General features: G+C 45.3%; 1 protein-coding gene across 3 annotated transcripts in view; it reads right to left on the bottom strand.

Annotated features, from left to right (window-relative positions):
• The window catches only part of ALPL (alkaline phosphatase, biomineralization associated), a 67,996-nt gene that overhangs the window by 14,823 nt on the left and 33,100 nt on the right, over positions 1-20,073 (bottom strand). For 2 of the 3 annotated variants that reach the window (XM_003413419.4, XM_064281427.1), the window contains exons 2-4: positions 7,091-7,235; positions 1,579-1,698; positions 1,186-1,301 (exon numbers count right to left, since the gene is read on the bottom strand). In XM_003413419.4, the coding sequence (XP_003413467.1) occupies positions 1,186-1,301; positions 1,579-1,698; positions 7,091-7,151 (297 nt within the window). In that variant the 5' untranslated portion in view covers positions 7,152-7,235. Of the gene's footprint in view, positions 1-1,185; positions 1,302-1,578; positions 1,699-7,090; positions 7,236-7,971; positions 8,151-20,073 lie in introns of all 3 variants that reach the window. The other variant, XM_064281428.1, reaches the window with a different exon arrangement.

The following is a 20,073-nucleotide window of genomic DNA, read 5'->3' as shown; positions in this document are numbered from 1 at the left end:
CCCTGAAACTATCTGTGTGTCTCCTTTCCCCACCAGCCTGTGAGCAACTAAACCCATGGCTGTCAAGTCAATTCTGACTCATAGCAACCCTACAGGACAGAGTAAAACTGCCCCGTAGGGCTTCCAAGGCTGTAATCTTTAAGGGAGCAGACTGCCACATTTTTCTCCCGTGGAGCAGCTGGTGGGTTCAAACTTCTGACCTCTTAGTTAGCACCAGGGCTCCTTTGTGAGCAACTAGAAGGCACAAGCAGAGCATTACAGTCTCTGCTATTCCCCCAGAAGTGAGCCCAGGGCCTGACTCAGAGTGTCTAGAGGAGGTTGATGGCACACCACCACCACCAATGACAATAGCTACCATTGAGTATATATTGCCTTAAACCCAATTAATTTCCCCAATCGCCTTGGGAGAGAATGTATGAAATAATGTTGCGTGCTACAATACGGATGAGCCTCAAATAATCCTGATTATAAGTGCCAGACACAAGAGTATATGCTGGAGGCTTCCATACATACAGCATACAAAGGCGGGCACAGCTCATCTATGCTGTTAGAAGGGAGGATGGTGGCTATTTTTGTAGGGCGGGGGCTGGTGACTAGAGGGGACCCAAGGATCTCTAGCTGTGGTCATGTCCAGTTTCTTGATCTGGATGCTGGTTAGACAGGTATGTTCAGTGTGTGAAAATTCAAGCTGTATACTTGTGCACTTTTGAAAACGTAATGTTGTACTTCAGTCATGAGGCAGTGGTGGTTCCATGGTAGAATTCTCGCCTTCCATGCAGGAGACCCAGGTTCAATTCCTGGCCAGTGTACCTCGTGTGCAGCCACCACCTGTCTGTCAGTGGAGGCTTGCACGTTGCTGTGATCCTGAGCAGGTTTCAGTGGGGCTTCCAGACTAAGACAGACTGGGAGGAAAGACCTGGTGATCTATTTCTGATTAGTGAAAACCCTTTGGATCATGAGGATGGCTCAGGACTGGGCAGCGTTTTGCTCCACTGTTCTCTGGAAGGAGCTCCTGCTGCCCTCGTTTCACAGTGGGGCCACTGAGACCCAGGAGGACTGAATACCTTGCAGCATGTGTAGGCTTAAGCCCAGGTCTAGAGGATGCCAGTCCTGTGCCTTTTCTCCTGTGTTGCCAAGTTGAGAGGTGAGAGGTTGGGGCCAGGGTGGCTTGTGGCTAGGGCTCACCTTGGAAAGGGCCACAAAGGGGAACTTGTCCATCTCCAGCCTGGTCTCCTCCCCGGGCTTGTGGTGGAGCTGACCCTTGAGGATGCGGGCGGCTGTCACCGTGGAGACGCCCATCCCTGTGGCAGGGAGTAGGGGGCCTCAGTCTCTACAGCTCCCTGCTCTCCTATCAGCCTTCTTGGGTACCTGTATCTCTCCAGTTTGGTGCCAAGGTAGGCTTGGGTAGTGGGCACCAGAGGGTGGCTCTTGGGGCCACAGCCTGGCCCCTCCCATCCCCTTAAACATGCCCATCCTTTGGGCCCCAGCCCTTCAGCACAGACCCCTTCACCTCAGTCTGGCTTCCCGGGATCCTACTACGTGCCTGTCCAGCCCCTCCCTCAGGCCCCCAGGCCTCACCATCTCCCAGGAACATGATGACATTCTTAGCCACGTTGGTGTTGAGATTCTGAAGTTCAAGGGCATTTTTCAGGGTCTGCTGAGCCTGGACTCGCCAGTAATTGGGGTCTTTTTCTTTCTCTGTAAGAGAAAATGGCAGAGTTACTTGGCAAGGTAGGGACAGATTCCCCTCCTAGACTTACAGACACCCCAACATCTCAGGGCTGAGGGCTGAGCAGCTTAAACTTGGAGGAGGATGCAGTAGTTGCCCATCTATTGGTTTGCAAATATTATGCCAGTCAAAGTCTCCAAACGAGCCTGTGAACCCTGGAGTCTTCTCCCCACATCACAGAATGAGGAAACCATGGCTCAGAGACACCAAGCCTCTCGCCCAACGCCACACAGCACTGGCAGACACCAGCAGAGCTGGGCTTCACTCCAAAGCCCACACACTTTCCTCCCACCCAGGAGACAGAGATTCTGCTAAGGCAGCAAATGAATTGTGCGAGCACAGTTAGAAGGGTAATGTTTAACCTATTCAATGGAACAAACTACTTCCAACTGCAGGAGTCTCCAGATGTATCCAGCCTTCAATTATAAACTCTGCTCAGCTTATTCATTAAAGCAGGTTCAGCAGGAATACTACTTGGCCAAGTTAAGAGTGGTACTGGAAAGCAAGACTTGCCTTTTGTTTAATGAACCCAAGTTAAAGTAGTCACTTGAATATTCAGCAATTCAATTTTTTTTGTTTCATTTTAGCCATTCAGAATCTCACTTCTGTTAGAATAAATTAGCAAGGAGGCCGTGTTGTGTCCCTAACCCCTCATCCCTCACTCTCACTGATAATAACTCCCATTTGGACGGCACTTTACAGTTTGAGGAGCCCTGGTGGTATAGTGGAAACCTTGGTGGCATAGTGGTTAAGTGCTATAGCTGCTAACCAAAAGGTCAGCAGCTCAAATCCACCAGGTGCTCCCTGGAAACTCTATGGGGCAGTTCTATACTCTGTCCTATAGGGTCGCTATGAGTCAGAATTGACTCGACGGCAACTGTTTTTTTTTTTTTTTTTAATGGCGTAGTGGTTAAGAATTAGGCTGCTAACCAAAACGTTGGCAGCTGGAATCCACCAGTCACTCCGTGGAAACCCTACGGGGCAATTCTACTCTGTCCTGTAGGGTCGCTATGAGTTGGAATTGACTCGACAGCAATAGGTTTGGGTTTTTGCTTACAGTTTAAAGATAAAACAGGAACCAGAAATACCCTCTTCTCCCTCTCTCACGTGTGTGTGTGCGTGTGTGTGTGCGTGTGTGTCCAGTCATCAGTTCTCCAGTGGAAAGAACCTGACAGAACTCAGTAAAAATCCCAAGTACACCAAGTACCAGCTGTGTGACCTTAGGCAAGTCACCTCCTTGAGCCTCAGTTTCTTCCGCTGTCAAATGGAGTTGCTTGTACCTTCCTCTCGGGGTTGTTGTGAGGACTGGATTAGATAAGGCAAGTAACCTTGCCTAACCTCCTGGCCCACAGGAGGTGATCAAAGTTGTTCGCTTCCTTCCCTCTCCCCATAATTCCATCTCCCGGGCTGGAAGCCCCTTTTCCTCCAGGCAGAGGCCCGGATTTCCTGTCCACGGAAATCGGTCCTTCCCACCATGTGCAGGACTCCCCCCTGTCCTTGACCCATCACACACCCATGGGAATACAGAAGCCTGGAGCTGAGAAGCTGCTTGGGTCATCTCTTTCAATGGCCTCCCATTGCACAGAAGGGAAGGCTGAGGCCAGGAGAGGTAGAAGGGTCTCGACCAAGGCCACTTTGCATGTTATGGGCTGAGGACACATCCCTTCCTTGGCCCAGCTCAGGCCACCTTTGTCTTTCAGGACAGCTGTGATGAGAAGAGCTCTCCTTTCTCACACACTCTCCATTTCCAGGCAACGTGCCGAGAGCGCCATGTCAGCAGCACCTCCTTACAGGGTGGGTACCATCATCTCCTCTGCATTATGACGGAAAGAAACTGAGAAAAAGCTCAAAACCCCCATGTCTATGTGGCCACCACGAGGCTGTGCCCCTGCCTCAGGGAAGGAGAGGAAAGGCAGCCGTCCTCCGCCTCAAGCCTTGGGCCCATCTACACTTCATACCATTTCTACAAGCAGTGTCTTCCCCATTTCCTTCACAGCCAAGTGGTGAAAAGAGACCTCTTATTCATCTCCACCCCAGTTCCTTAACCTACCACCTTCACCCCGGCAGCCCTCAGCTCCACCTCTTTCTTCTGAAAGTATCTGTTAAGGTCACCAATGTCAGACCTGACAGGCTGGGCCCCTAGCTGGGAATCTGGACAGTCTGGCCCTTCTGTCTAGCTGTGTACCTTTAGGCAAGTTCCTTCCCTGGAGTTTTTGCCCCAGGAAAAAGGGAGAAGGTGGCTACCACAGGCAGTTTTAAGAGTTAAATGAGGTAACGCCTGGGCAAGTGTCCTGGGGCCGATGGTTTTGGTCAGCGACCCCACTGGTTCAGGGCTGGCTCCATCTCCTTCCTGCCTTCAAGTGCACTTGGGTAAGTGACCACCTACAAATCCCCTGTCCCCCAGCAGCTCGCCAGGGCTGGGTGATGGTGACACCTGTTGTTCCTCCTTTGTGTCCCCCCAGGAGCTCTGACAGTGGTTTGCTTGGTTCCCCATTGTGCTTGCTCCCTGCCCCATCAGGAATCTGGAGAGAGCAGAGCTCTTGTCCTTTTTCACCAGAGCCATCCAGGCTCCTGACCGCCGAGGGGAGTTTGGCTCATGTCAAGCTGGCTTGGTGCCAGTGATCTGGTTTAAGCAACGGTGGTTTGTTGGGACAACAGAATACCAGGAGGCCATTGTTTTTGGAGAATATTAAATGACGTGGGCAAATGCTCACGGTAGAATGCTATGTGCAAAGAGTACTTGTCAGTACATACTGTCTGATTCCATTTAAATGAAGTTCAAAACAGGCAAAACTAGTCTTTGGTGACGGGAGTAAGTCTAGTCATTTTCTTCGGCTTGAGGGGTGGGGTATTGGCTGGGAGGGACACAAGGAAGTCTTTGGGAGTTTCATGACGGAATGATCTGTCTTGATCTGGGTGGTGGTTGGGAGCAGGGGCGGGGGGAGCAACCAAAACCATTGTGGTCAAGTCGGCTCTGGCCCTTGTCAACCCCATGTGTTACAGAGTAGAAAGGCCCAATAGGGCTTTCTTGGCTGTAATCTTTACAGAAACAGATTACCAGGCCTTTATTTGGTGGTGCTGCTGGGTGAGTTTGAACTGCTAACCTTTTGGTTAGTAGTCCAGGGTAAACTGTTTGTGCCACCCAGAGACCCCAGGGTGCAAATATAGGTAAAAATCCATCATGTTATATATTTAAGATGCACATACATTACTGAATATTATACTTAATTAAAAAAAAAAAAGCTGGCGAAAAGGACACAAAAAGAGAGTGGAGGGAGAGAGTAGGCTGTCTCATTAGGGGGAGAGTAATTAGGAGTGTGTATCAAGGTGTATATGGGTTTTTGTGTGAGAGACTGACTTGATTTGTAAACTTTCATTTAAAGCACAATAAAAATCATTAAAAAAAAAAAAAACACAGTACCACTGCACCCGCATCAGAGTGCCTAAAATGAAACAGAAAAAATTGAATTGTTAAATATTTGAAGATTTTTCATTTTGTCTCTTTTTCATCTATCTGCTAATCTTTCACCCAAGTGGGTCTGAGTGCTGAGAAGTCAGGAACCCCAGCCCAGAGTAATCCTGGATCCCCAAGGATGCATCATGGAATAGCAGATGGAATGATGGCCCCTGGACCTCCAGCAGCTCAGGCTCTGCCCACAGCTTGGCCACTAGCCTGCTGTATGACCTCGGGAGGGCCCGTCCCCGCTCTACACCCCAATTTCTTCATCATTTTTTAAGAGGACAGACTAACATTCACTGAGCATCCACCTGTCAGACACTGACAACACCATGTACTTCTCACAGTAGCCCTAAGGAGGAGGAATTAGATCTCCACTGGACAGATGGAGAAACTGAGGCTCAGTGTAGTGGTGTCACTGTGGTTGGTGTCTCCCAGCACAGTAACTCATGGTATCACCACCCTCCATGGACTTCCACCCATACCAGACCATACGGAATCCTTAGTAATGTTTTTTGTACTAACGTTACTCATCAATCGTAATTCCTGTATATCACTACTTTTCCTTTAGTTACTACTTCTTTCTCAAAAAAGTTATTGATATAGGTTCACAAATACTAATTACCACAATATCATAGCTAAAACACAAGAAAATTTAGCAAAACCCGGCAACAACAAAAACAACAGTACATGCTTATAGCTCATGTAGGCGAAACCACAAAACCACAAGAGAAGCATCATTGTAATTGGGTGTTAACAACAGCTCTGACCAGAGGGCTTTAGAAGGTTCAAAAAGCAAATTAGCATAGAGTTTTAGCCTTGTAGGTATATTGATACACATAAGCTGGGCTTACAAAAAATGTTTTTGTTGTTATAACTACAGGGATATTCTTATAAAAAATAATAAATTTCTGCTGAAACAACTGCACAAAAGTTTTATAGATAGTCATTTTGGTGTCACCTCCTCTGACAGTGTCACCCAGTGTGGTCCGCACCCCCCACACCCCCCTAATGATTCCACTGGCTCAGCAAAGAGGGGACTTCTAGTCACATGATGGATGAAGTAAAAGAGGGCTCCCTTCTCCAGCTACAGATACAGAAATGCTGAACCAAATAAACAATCAAAAACAGTACGTTGCTTGGAAGAAAGAAAAGAAAAAGAGAAATCCCCAGGAAGTGGAAATTAAAAGGGAACTCAAAACCAGAGAGGTAAACAGGACCTGATGCTGAGGATTTTTAGGGTGTCAGACCAGACATAGGGCTAGCTTGGAAGCTGTTTTAATACATACATTTGTCTTGGAGTTAGGAAGGGGATTGGGAAAGAAAGGCATTAAAAAAAAAAAACAAAAAAGGTGAATTTCAAATCTGTGCCAGGTCTAAGTAGGGGTCTGAATTTATAGTGTAAGAAACTCCGACTGAAAAATTAGCGTAAAAACTTATTCAAAATTAGTTGAACTCCCAGTGTCCTGAAAGAATCAACTCTGTATAAACACTTCCATATGGGTCTCCAACAGAAAACAACAAAAACAAGAAACAAACAACTCCTGTTGAAGATGAGTTCACAAGCAAAAACTACAAACCACAAGAAAATGTACTACCACAAGGGAGAATAAGCAGACAAAACCAAAAAGACTTAGCATACTCAGACTTGGAAGAATCTGTAGAATTAGTTGTATTTCAGATTATTAAAGAGAGAATAGAAACCCCAGTGAAAGAATAGGACAATACAAATGAAAAAAGTGGGCAACACAACACATGTAGTAGCAGAGCTGGGATTTTCTGCACTGTTTCACAGCTCTAATATACTTTGGATGGTTCTATGAGTTTGAACACAGACACTTCCTCCAACCTATCCCACCAGCACCAGGTCTTCCCATCCCTCCATCTGTGCTCCCCAATCCTACCTGGCACTAAGGAGTTGGTAAGGCAGGCGCCAATGGCCAGTACTAAGAACGATGAAATCATAATGTGCCCCAAGATCTGCTTCCTCTCTGGAGCCCAGAGATATGGTAGGTTGGCAGTGGTCAGATGTTAATTGATGTTCCAATCCTAGAAATTGAAAAAAAAGAAAAAGGATGACATGTGGGCCACAGCTCCAGATTTTTTTTATTCACTCATTCATTCCTTAATTTGTTCAACAAGTATTTGTTGAGCATCTGTTATAGGCTAGGTATTGTATGGGGCTAGGCAGTGGGAATGCAAAAGTGACTAAACACTGATGGTCCCTCCCTCAGGAAGCTTAATCACACCAACAGTTGTGTAAGTACAAATGAGCTCCATGTGCTCCAATAGAGTCCCACGCCATCTCCCCAGTGAAATCCCTGTGTCTCAATCCATCTGAAGCCCAGCATGTCTCAGAGACCCAGTCTTCTGTGTGGTGCTTCTCAGACTTTAGCATGCATCAGAATCATCTAGAAGGTTTGTTAAAACAAATTCCTGGGCCCCATCTCCAGAGACTTTGATTGCCTATCTGACAAGTTCCCAGGTGATGCTGATGCTGCCAGTCTGTGGGCCTCCTCTTGAGAAGCACTGTTCTAGAAGGTCACATCTAGCACATCAGAGATGAAACAAAGACACCACCCTTTCTTACAGGGCCACCAACACATTTACTTCATTCTCTTTTAGAGCTTATCATTAAAAAATGTTTTAGCTATATTTTATTTAATCCAATATATCCAAAACATTAACATTTCAACATGTAATCAATATAACAGATCATCCAGGAGATACGTTTCTCTTTCTTTCATACAAAGTCTTTGAAATCTAGCATGTATTTTATACTTACAACACATCTCAGTTTGAACTGGCCACGCTTCAAGGGCTCAATAGCCGCACGTGGCTAGTAGCCGCCTTGTTGACAGCACAGCTGTAGATCCATTCACACTGGAGCCAGTTCAACCCCCTAACTTCCTAGTCAGTTGGTAAGGCAGCCGCTAGTTTGAGGTGAGTTTCTCTCACTTGCAACTGAAAGAATCCAGATTAACACATACATATCCCCAGGTTCTATTCCAAACTCTGGAATCTTACATCTTGTCATTTATAGTCAGAGATACAGAAACTGCAGGAGTGACAAACAGAAATAGATTGGATGGTAAGGGTGGCCATTTCTGGATGGTGACATTACAGCTGACTCCAATTTTGGTTTTCATTGTATTTTCTGGATTTCCCAAATTTTCCTCAGTGTTGAGATGTTACCGCTATAATTTCGAAAATGTTCTTTTAAAAGAAAAAAAGGCTGGAAGGCAATACGCCAAAATGTTAACTGTGGTTTTCTCTGCCTGGTAGGACTATGAATGATTCTTTCCTCTTCTTTTTAGCCTTCTGAGTTTTCCGAATTGTCTAAAACGGCAGGAGAATGTTTTTAAACTGTGGTCATCCCTGTTAGGATCATAAGAGACAATCCCACTGGTGGCTGAAAAATGTACTAATCCTGTTGTGGATGAATGTTACTGGAACACGACAAATTTTAATTGGCAAGAGTTTCACTGGCAAATAATGCCATTACTACAACCAAACCCAAGATAAAAACAATTAGGTGCTTCATTTGTTGTAGAAAATGGGGATGGGCTGCCATTCACTTTAATAGTGCTTGCTGCAAAAGAAAGAAAAGGAATCCTCTACCACCAGAAAAAGGCACCCTGGTGGTACAGTTAAGCACTCATCTGCTAACTAAAAGATTGGCGGTTTGAACCCACCTAGCAGGTCTGAGGGAGAAAGACCGGGCAATCTGTTTTGGTAAAGATTTCAGCCTAGCAAACCCTATGGGGCAGTTCTACTCTGTCATATGAGGTCACTATGAGTCAGAATTGACTCGACAGTACCCAACAAAACCACCACAAGAAAAAGGGATCTTGATTCAACCTTAAGATCATGCAATGCCCCAAGCGATGGCTCACCAAACGCCCATCCCAAAACACCCAGCATTCGCCAAACATGCCATCCAAGTGCACACCGCTGTGCTTTGTGCCCCTCTCCTTATCTATCTGGCTCCTTAAAAATCCAACTTGGGGTGGGAAGAGTGAAAGGATAAACCCTGTATCTAACAGCACTTAACTTGGAGTGGTGATATTTCAGATAATTTCTAAATTTTTTTAAATCTACTTTTATTCTGTTTCCAAATGTTTCCATAGTGAATCCTAAAATCAGAAAAAATTGTTAAATTAAAATATTATTAAATGGATATACAGTATTAACACATTAAAATATTATTCAAAATATTTTAAGAACTGGTGTCACCTCTTTCAGAAAGCTTCCAAGATCCTCACTCATTCTCACACACTACCTATGAGCTTCGTGAGTCTGAAAGAAGTCGGATTCAAATGCACAAATACTTAGATGAAAAATCTAGAACAAGAAATGTATGGAGAAGAAAGTTAGCATGTACGTCCCTGTCTTGAAAGTCTTTCCTCCTTTGTCAGCCCACTCACCACACTGGGAGCTTCTAAGAGCAGGGACTTCGCCTTGTTTGTCTCTGTATTTCTAGGGCCTGGCACAGTAAATATCTACAACAATTGAAAGCCCACACTCTAAGGAGGGAGGCAGAGGGAAAGGAAGAGTCATCCAAACATCTTGATTACCTTTGAATGTACAGAAAAGTCCAAGTGTTAGTGAGTATGTGAAGCAACCAGAGTATTTATTCATTGCTTGTTGGAGTGTAGATTGGTACAACTACCTTGGAAAACTGTTGGGCTGCTCTACCAAAGCTGAGCATCATACATATACCCTATGACCCTTGTATCTCCAACAGAAAAGTATACATTGTTCACTAAAAACCATGTACAAGGATGCTCATATCCGCCCTGTTCATGATAGCTTCAATACGGTGCTCATCTGCAGCAGGATGGATAAGTCCATGTGTGTATTCACAACATAGAAATCTATACAACAACGAGAATGAACCATCTCTCACTCCACAAAACAATGTGGATGAATCTCACACAGGCTGAGCTAAGGAAACTAGACCTAAGAGTGCATGTATGTGTGATTTCAGTGATAACTCATTGCCATTGAGTTGATTCTGACTCATAGCAACCCTATAGGATGGAGGAGAACTGCCCCATAGGGTTTCCAAGGCTGTAATCTTTACAGAAGCAGACTGCCGCATCTTTTTCCTGCAGAGCAGGGCTCAAATTGCTGACCTTTTGGTTAGCAGCTAAGCTCTTAAGTCACTGAACCGCCAGGGGTCCTATTCCAATGGTACCAGAAAAACCCAAACCCGTTGCTATCAAGTCGATTCTAACCCATAGCAACCCTGTAGGATGGAGTAGAACTGTCCCATATGGTTTCCAAGGCTGTAATCTTTACAGAAGCAGACTGCTTCATCTTCCTCCCGTGGAGCCACTGGGTGGGTTCAAACTGCTGACCTTTTGGTTCGCAGCTGAAGGCTTAACCACTGTGCCAGCAGTGCTCCTATTCCAGTGAGAGGAAGTATAAAAACTAATCTACGCACAAACAACAAAAGACAAAATAGCTAAAATGGACTTCATCAACATTAAGAACTTTAGTGCCTCAAAGGACTTTACCAAGGAAGTGAAGAGGCGGATACAAAATAGAAGAAAATATTTGGGAACCATATACCTGATAAAGGTTTAATATCCAGAATATATAAGGAACTTAATCAACACCAAAAAGACAAACAACTCAATTAAAAAATGAGCAAAGGACTTAAATAGACATTTCTCCAAAGAAGATATGTGAATGATCACTAAACCCGTGAAAAGATGTTCAGCTTTATTATTGTTGTTGTTAGTTGCTGTCAAGGTGATTGCCAGGCCTGTTTTCTGAGGCATCTCTGGATAAATTGGTTCAAACTGCCAACCTTTCAGCTAGTAGTCAAATGGTTAATGGTTTGTACCACACAGGGGCTCCCATTAGTCGTTAGGGAAATGCAAATCAAAACTACAATGAGATATCATTACACACCCACTAGGATAGCTATTAACAGAAGAACTGAAAACAAGTATTGGCAAGGATGTAGAGAAATTGGAACTCTCATGCATTGCTGGTGGGAATGCAAAATAATGCAGCTGCTGTGAAAAACAGTTTGGTCAGTCCTCAAAAAATTAAACCTAGAACTACCATACCAAAAGCAAACAAGCAAATGAACGAACCCATTGCCGTTGAGTCGATTCCGACTCATAGTGACCCTATACGACAGAGTAGAATTGCCCCATAGAGTTTCCAAGGAATGCCTCGTGGATTCGAACTGCCGACCTCTTGGTTAGCATCCGTAACTCATATGACCCAACAATTCCACTTCGCGGTATATACCCAGAAAGCTTGAAAGCAAGAACTCAGACAAATACTTGCACACCAATGTTCATTGCAGCATTGTTTACGATAGCCAAAAGGTGGAAACAACCCAAATATTCATCAACAGATGAAAGGATAAACAAAATAGTACATACATACAATGGAATATTATTCAGTCATGAAGACAAATGAAGTACTGACACACACTATGATATTACGATATGGGTAAGCCTTGAAAATGTTATGCTAAGTGAGGTAAATCAGACTCACAAATACTGTATGATTCCACTTTATAAAATAATTAGAATAGGAAATACAGAGACAAAAGCTTATCAGTGCTTGCCAGGGGATGAGGCTACCTGGCCAACCGACTGGAAGAGATCCATATTTGGGCCCATTTCAAAGAAAGGTGATCCAACAGAATGTGGAAATTATTGAACAATATCATTAATACCACATGCAAGTAAAATTATGCTGGAAATTAAAAAAAAAAAACAAAACAGTTTTAGGAGTACATAGACAGGGAACTACCAGAAATTTAAACTGCATTCAGAGGAGAAATAGAATGAAGGATATCATTGCTGATGTCAGATGGATCTTGGCTGAGAGCTGTGAATATCAGAAAGATGTTTACCTGTGTTTTATTGACGGCACAAAGGCATTTGACTGTGTCAGTCATACAAATTATGGATAACACTGAGAAGAATGGGAGTTTCGGAACACTTAATTGTGCTCGTGAGGAACCTGTATATAGACCAAGAAGCAGTCGTTGGAACAGAAAAAGGGGATATTGCATGGTTTAAAAACAGGAAAGGCATGTGTCAGGGTTGTATCATTTCACCATACTTACTCAATCTGTATGCTGAGCAAATAATCCAGGAAACTGGACTATATGGAGAAGAATGTGGCATCAGGGTTGGTGGAAGACTCATTAACAACCTGCATTATGCAGATGACACAACCTTGCTTGCTTAAAGCTAAGAAGACTTTAAGCACTTACTGATGAAGATCGAAGACTAAAGCCTTCAGCATGGATTGCACGTCAAAGTAAACAAAAATCCTCACAACTGGACCAATTACAATAAATGGAGAAAATACTGAAGTTGTCAAGGATTTTACTTCATTTGGATCCATAATCAACACCCACGGAAGCAGCAGTCGGGAAATCAAAAGATGTATCGATTGGGAAAATCTTCTGCAAAAGACCTCTTTAAAGTGTTGAAAAGCAAAGATGGCACTCTGAGGACTAAGGTGTGCCTGACCTAAGCCATGGTAAGCTGGACAACAAATAAGTAAGACCGAAGAAAAACTGACGCCTTTGAAGTATGGTGTCGGCAAAGAATACTGACTATACCATGGACTGCCGGAAGAACAAATAAATCTGTCTTGGAAGAAGTACAGACAGAATGCTCTTTAGAAGTGAGATTGCATTTCACGTACTTTGGACGTGTTATCAGGAGGGATCAGTCCTTGGAGAAGGACGTCATGCTTGGTAAACTAGAGGGTCATCGAAAAAGAGGAAGACCTTCAACGAGATGGACTGACAAAGTGGCTGCAACAATGGGCTCAAACACAGCAACAACTGTGAGGATGGTGCAGGACTGGGCAGTGTTTCGTTGTGCTCTACATGGGGTCACTACGAGTCGGAACCTACTCGATGGCACCTAACAACAACAACAACATTACTCAGTGGGTACTGGGTTCCTGTTTGGGATGACAAAGATGTTTTTGGAAATAGTGGTGATGGTTGTATATATAGCACAGTGAATGTGGTTAATGTCACTGAACTGCATGCTTAAGATCGATTGAAACAGCAATTTAAAAAAATTTCTTTTATTGTGCTTTAAGTGAAAGTTCACAAATTAAGTCAGTCTCTCATTCAAAAATTTATATACACCTTGCTGTATACTCCTATTTGCTCTCCCCCTAATGAGACAGCACACTCCTTTCCACCCTCTATTTCTGTATCCATTTGGCCAGCTTCTGACCCCCTCTGCCCTCTCATCTCGCCTCCAGACAGGAGCTGCCCACCTAGTCTCATGTGTCTACTTGATCCAAGAAGCTCACTCCTCACCGGTATCATTTTCTATCCTATAGTCCAGTCCAATGCCTGCCTGAAGAGTTGGCTTCGGGAATGGTTCCTATCTTGGGCTAACAGAAGGTCTTGGGACCATGACCTCCGGGGTCCTTCTAGTCTCAGTCAGACCATTACGTCTGGTCTTTTTAGGAGAATTTGGGGTCTGCATCCCACTGCTCTCCTGCTCCCTCAGGGGTTCTCTGTTGTGAAACAGCAATTTTGTTTTTGTGGTATATATTTTACCACAATAAAAACAAGCAAAGAAAGTAAAAACTAACTTAGGGTGTGAAAAGACAGGAAAAAGGCTATACTTGGGGGCTGTAGAGACTGAATGGAGGCGTGGCGGGAGCTCCTGGGGTTCTGGTAAAGTCCTATTTCTTGATCTGGGTGCTGGTTACATGGGTCAGTTCAGTTTAAAACTCCCACAAGCTGTCAATTTGTGATATGGGCACTTTTCTGTATCTATGTTATACTTCAATAAAATTTTAAAAAAACTGCCCTCTGGGGGATTTCATAAACAACCTATAAAAGACATAGACAAAATGAGAACAGGCCAGTGCGTTGCACTTCATGGTTTATAAAGACATTCACCATCATTTCTCACTAACAACCTATGCGGGGGACAGAAAAAAAAAAATTGGACCTCCCCATAGGGTTTCCAAGGCTATAAATCTTTATGGAAGCAGACTGCCACATCTTTCTCCTGTGGAGTGGCTAGTGGGTTAGAACTGCCGACCTTCAGTTAGAAGCTGAGGGCTTAGCTACCGTGCCACGAGGGCTCCTGCAGCGGACAGAGGCTCTGACGGGTGAAAGGATTTCCCCAAGGTCACAAACAAGCAGATGCTAGAGCCAGAATTTTGACTATCAGGCTTCTGATTCCAGGATTAGCCACTAGGTTACCACTGTGATCCTCAACCCCTACTGCTGGGTTGGGGGACTTCCATTTCCCCATCTGTAAAATGAAGGTTCTGAATTTTAACACATGTATGTTGTTGTCAGTTAGACTCATGGTGACTCCATGCAGAATAGAATGAAACATTGCCCGGCCCCGCACCATTGTTCATGATCGTTGGTATGCTCAAGTCCATTTTTGCAGCCACTGTGTAATTTGAGCGCCTTCCAACCTAGAGGGTTTATAGCCTAGTACTATATCAAACAATATCCTGTGGTAAGCTGTAGGGTTTTCATTGGCTAATTTTCAGAAGTAGAGCATCAGGCTTTTTTCTTAGTCTGAAAGCTCCACTGAAACCTGTCACCATGGGTGACCCTGCTAGTATTTGAAATACCAGTGACCTAGCTTCCAGCATGCAAGCTACCACGGTACAACAAGCTGACATTTCACCAAAGAAATTCAAATGACCAACAAGCACATGAAGAGGTATTCAACATTATTAGTCATTAGGGAAATGCAAATCAAAACCACAATGAGATAGCACTTCACATCAACTAGGATGTTTATTATCAGAAAAATGGAAAACAACACGTGTTGGAGAGGATGTAAAGAAATTGCAACTCTCATTGCTGGTAGAATTACAAAACAGTGTAGCTTTGTGGAAAACAGCTTGGCGGTTCCTCAGTTCCACTTCTGGGTATATACCCAGATGAATTGAAAGCAAGGACTCAGATAGATGCTTGTACACCAATGTTCATCGCAGCATTATTTGCAATAGCGAAAAGGTAGAAATAACCCAAATGTTCATCAACAGATGAATGGATAAACATAACGGTACACACACACAATGGAATATTATTCAGCCATGAAGAGAAATGAAATTTTGATACATGCTACAATATGGAAGAACCTCAAAAACACTACACTAATGTTTATTTCTGTTGTACACGGGGATGCCATTAGTTGGAGGCAACTCAAAGGCAACTAAGAACAAGTGAAATAAGGCAAACTCAAAAGGACGAATACTGTATGATTCCACTTAGAAGAAATATCTAGAACAGGAAATGCAGAGAAACAAAAGTTTATCAGTGGTTACCAGGGAATGGATGGAGGGAAAAATGGGGAATTATTGCTGAAGGGGTACCAGTTTCTGTTTGGGGTGATAAAAATGTTTTTGTTTTTTTAAATAGATAGTGATGACAGTTACACAGCATCGTGAATGTGATTAATGCCATTGAATTTTATATTTAAGACTGATTAAAACAGCAAAATTTTTGTAACATGTATTTTACCACAAAAGAGAGAAAGCAAGAAAGAAAGAGGGAGGGAGTGAAGGAAAGGGGAATGAAAGAGAGTGAGGGGAGGAAAAGGAAAGGAGGAAGAAGGAAGGAAGAATAGAGGGTAGAGGGAGGGAATATGGAGGAAAAGGGAAGGAAGGAGAAGGAGGGAGGGAGGGGCAAGGAAGAAAGAAGGAAAGAAAGAAAGATGGGAGGGAGGTGGAGGGAAAAGGAAAAGAAAGAGGGAAGTAAGGCAGAAAGAAACGGAGTGAAGGGGAAAAAAAAAGAGCGGTAGGTAAAGTATACGTGAGAGAATCCTGATAATTATTGAATCTGAGTGACGGTTATATGGGCTCTGTTATGCTACTCTATTTTTGTGTGTGGTTTAAAATTTATACTAGTACTTTTTAAAACAAATGTCTTTATGTGTTAAAAAAAAAAAAGTATATGATTGAGTGGAAAATGTAAAGAGTAAAACGCAGTACCCTGTAGGTAAAGTCACAAGGACACACACACGCTCAAGGACATTTTAATGGATTAGCTTGGGGACCTTTGAAGAGTAATGGGAAGGGCAGTGGGGAGCAGGCATAAAGGGGAGAACGAGTGAATAAAACAAGAACTGCACTCATGATAACACACCAGGCACTGAAAAATATGACTTATTCAACTTGCTGTGCACCTCAAGTCCAAAATAAATGAATAAATAAGGAAAAATGCAAGTGAAGATGGCCCGGGGAGGCCTAAGGGGCTCCTTCAGTCCTGCATGGTTCTTCTTCCTGTTGTTTGTCTCTCTTCCCTGGACTGAGCGCTGGGCAAGAGTGAAGACCATCTTACCCATCTTTGCACCCCCAGCACCGTGCATGTGGTAAACCAAAACCAAACCAGTTGCTGTTGAGTCGATTCTGACTCATGGTGACCCCATGTGTATCAGAGTAGAACTGTGCTGCATAGGGTTTTCATGGCCATGACCTTTCAGAAGCAGATCGCCAGGTCTTTCTTCTGAGGTGCCTCTGAGTGGGCTCGAACTGCCATCTTCGTGGTTACTAGCCCAGCATTTAACTGTTTGCACCGCTCAGGGACCCGGCACACATAGCGGTAGCTCTATGAATGTTAACTTAGTGAAAGGCCCATGGTTCAGGCTGGGAGTGCTCTAAATTTTGGCTTTTAGACCTGGCATTGAGATGGCCTGTCCTGGAGACAGGTGCCTTTGTCTATTATCTCCACCCAGGACAGGCAGGGGTGGAGATCTGGGCAACCCTTCAGAAACCAGAGCCTCCCTCTCCTGCTGGTTAGCCTCCCAGAGCCCCATTCTCAATTGTAGCTCCACAGCTACTCTCTGGCAGCCCTGGGTGACAGGTTCCTCAGGGTCTAGTCTGGGCTGCGGGTGTCCTGGCAGCCCACCCCCCTCTGCCAATGCTCCACCAGCCCGGAATGGAGCCTCCGGCTGTATGCCAGGCCCATCACCCTTCTCTTCCCAGCTGGCCTGCTCTGCCAGCCTCCCGGCTACGTGCCCTGATTACTTATGCCAACTGCAAAAGCCCTGACTGGCTCCGCCCCGGGGGGAGGGAGCAGCTACTTGGCAGGTCAGGGAAGGGGGCAAAGGGCCTAGGCTTTCTGGCCGAGGACTGACTCAGCATTCCAGGCAGAGGGCACGGGAGTCCCTTGGAGATGGGCAAAAAGCCAGCCCTGGGCTGGGTCTCAGCAGATGCAGGGTAAATGACAGAATAGTAGGCTGATAAAAATCAGTGCCTAATGGTCTGACTGAGACTGGAGGGACCCCAGAGGTCATGGCCCCCGGATTCTCTGTTAGCCCCAAACTAAAACCATTCCCGAAGCGAACTCTTCAAAGATTAGACTGGACTATGAGACATAAAATGATACTGGTAAGGAGTTAGCTTCTTGGCTCAAGTAGATACATGAGACCATGTGGACAGCTCCTGTCTGGAGGGGAGATGGAAGGCAGAGGGAAACAGAAGCTGGCTGAATGGACACGGGGAATACAGGGTGGAGAGGAGTGTGCTGTCTCATTGCAGGGAGACCAACTAAGGTCATATAACAATGTGTGTATAAATTTTTTATGAGAAACTGACTTGAATTATAAACTTTTACTTAAAGCACAATTTTTAAAAAAAAAAGGGGGAAAAAATCAGTGCCATTTTTGGGCATTCATGTTGTACCCATCCCCATGCTGGCTGCTCACTCTGAGATCTCAGTCCTCACGACGGCCCACCATGGGTTACTAGTCCCTATTTTACAGTTTAGGGAACTGTGGAGCAGAGGGCCTCAGCTGGCCCATGGTCAACTGTGACTCAAGCCCAGTTTCCCATCACGGAGAGAGAGGGAGAGAGACCAGTGCCCACCCTATTTCTATAGAGGCCAAATGAGGGTGGGTTCTCCTACCTGAGTGGCCTGGCCAGGCGGCAGGTGAAGAAGCACAGCAGGCCCAAGGCCAGCACGAGGAGGAGGAGGCTGAAGACCACTGTGAGGACCATGTCCAGGGTGAGAGATAGGAGGGCCATCTCGGGACAAAGAGGGTCCACACACTGGCCTCCAGAGTCTGGTCACACTAGCCTTGGGCGCCCTGGGTCAGTGGCTGTGACCTGGCCTTATCCCCTGGGATAATCCATGGAGATTAGTCCAGAGAGATGAGATAGGAGGGGTGGGGTGACAGCCCGTGAAGCTCCCCTGTCCCAGTTCAGTCCTTCCCTACCTGATGCTTGTTCATTCAATTTTGTCATTCATTCTTCATTCCCCAAACATTTACTGAGCACCCACTGTGTACCCAGCTCTGTTCTAGGTACTAAGGAAACGGTGACGATCAGGACAGGCATGGTCCCTGTCCTCTTAGAGAGTACTGGCTGACCCATGTGGACTAAGCACCTATTACTTGCTGGCCATATAGTCTCTGAGAATCACACATAGTTAAGCACACGGCTGCTAACCAAAAGATTGAGGGGCCTTGGAAGAAAGGCCTGGTGATCTACGTCTGAAAAAATCGGTGACTGAAAACCCTATGGAGCACAGTTCTACTCTGACACACACAGAGCTGCCATGAGTCAGGATTAACGGCAGCTGGTACTGGTATGGCACCCTGGTGGTGGTGTGGTTAAGAGCTTGGGTGCTAACCAAAACTTGGCAGTTTGAATCCACCAGCCGCTCCTTGGAAACTCTATGGGGCAGTTCTACTCTGTCCTATAGGGTTGCTATGAGTTGGAATCGACTCGACATCGACAGGTTTTGGTACTGGTATGTGCCAGCCATTATGTCAGGCACCTGTGGGATAAAAACAGAAGGAAAGGAACCCCTGGCCAGGGTCACAATAAGTTTCATTTTTTTCCCAAACAGCAACAGCTGCACCACCCCATTTATAGGCCCGGGAGTCTGTGCACAGACCCCAGTCAAAGTGTCCAGAATAAAAGGAACTGCTCTTACTGAGCGCCTACTGTGTGCCAGGCCCCATTTGAGGTAGGTAGCAGGATCCCCATTTACAGATGGGGAAATGGAGGCTCAAAGGTGACACCACATGCAACAGTGGGATTGGGATTTGAACCCAGATCTGCCAGCCTCCACAGCCTATAACCCTCACCCACCGTATGCTGCCTTGCAACTGGACACCAGCCCTGCAGGGCAGCAGAGAGGCTTCAGTCACCTCTGTGCCAGGCATTGGCCCAAAGCCAGGGTTTGTCCCGAGAGGCAGCACACAGATTGATGTGGCCAAGCTGCCAGCTGAATGGAGGGGCCCTTTCTGCTTCCAGAGCACCCCCATTTCCAGGCTGTCTTGGGTCCCAACATCCTATGAAGTCAGGATGGTGGTTATGATTCCCATCCACAGACTCACAAACTGAAGCTCAGATCAGACAGATGAAACCACTTGTCATGAATCCCAGGGAGCCTGGAAGCAATGCCAGCTGTATGCCTCCTAGACCAGGCCTTTTCAAACTTCCTGCCTCCTGGTACATCTCAGATCCTGTGGTACAAAGAATGCAAGGTCAGGGGAGAAGCTTTTACCCTCTTGGTGCCAAGGGAGGCCTCCTCTTTTGTCCCCAGAAAGGCCACTGAGCTTACCATGATAACAGGAAAACCAGTCACGTCAGCCCACTAAAACCCTTTCTTTCCCAACACCCTCTTAACTCAAATCACGTCAGATCCCGACATCTAGTGATACATGCAGGGTGGGGATTATTAGTCCCATTGACAGTGGGGAAAATGAGGCTTAGCAGTGAAGTCATTCAGTCAACTGGTTCTAGGCCCAACTCCAACACTTCCCAGCTGTGTGACCCGGGCCCAGTGCCTTCACCTCTGAGCCTGTTTCTTTATCTGTCTAACATCTGTCCTGCATTCAAGGACAGCATTCACTGCGTGCCAGGTGATATCAGACATGGCTTCATG

This window comes from Loxodonta africana, chromosome 3 (assembly GCF_030014295.1).
Source record: "Loxodonta africana isolate mLoxAfr1 chromosome 3, mLoxAfr1.hap2, whole genome shotgun sequence".
Classification (NCBI taxonomy): Eukaryota; Metazoa; Chordata; class Mammalia; order Proboscidea; family Elephantidae; genus Loxodonta; species Loxodonta africana.
Note: the sequence above shows the minus strand (reverse complement) of the source record. Positions and strands in the feature narration are given on the sequence as shown.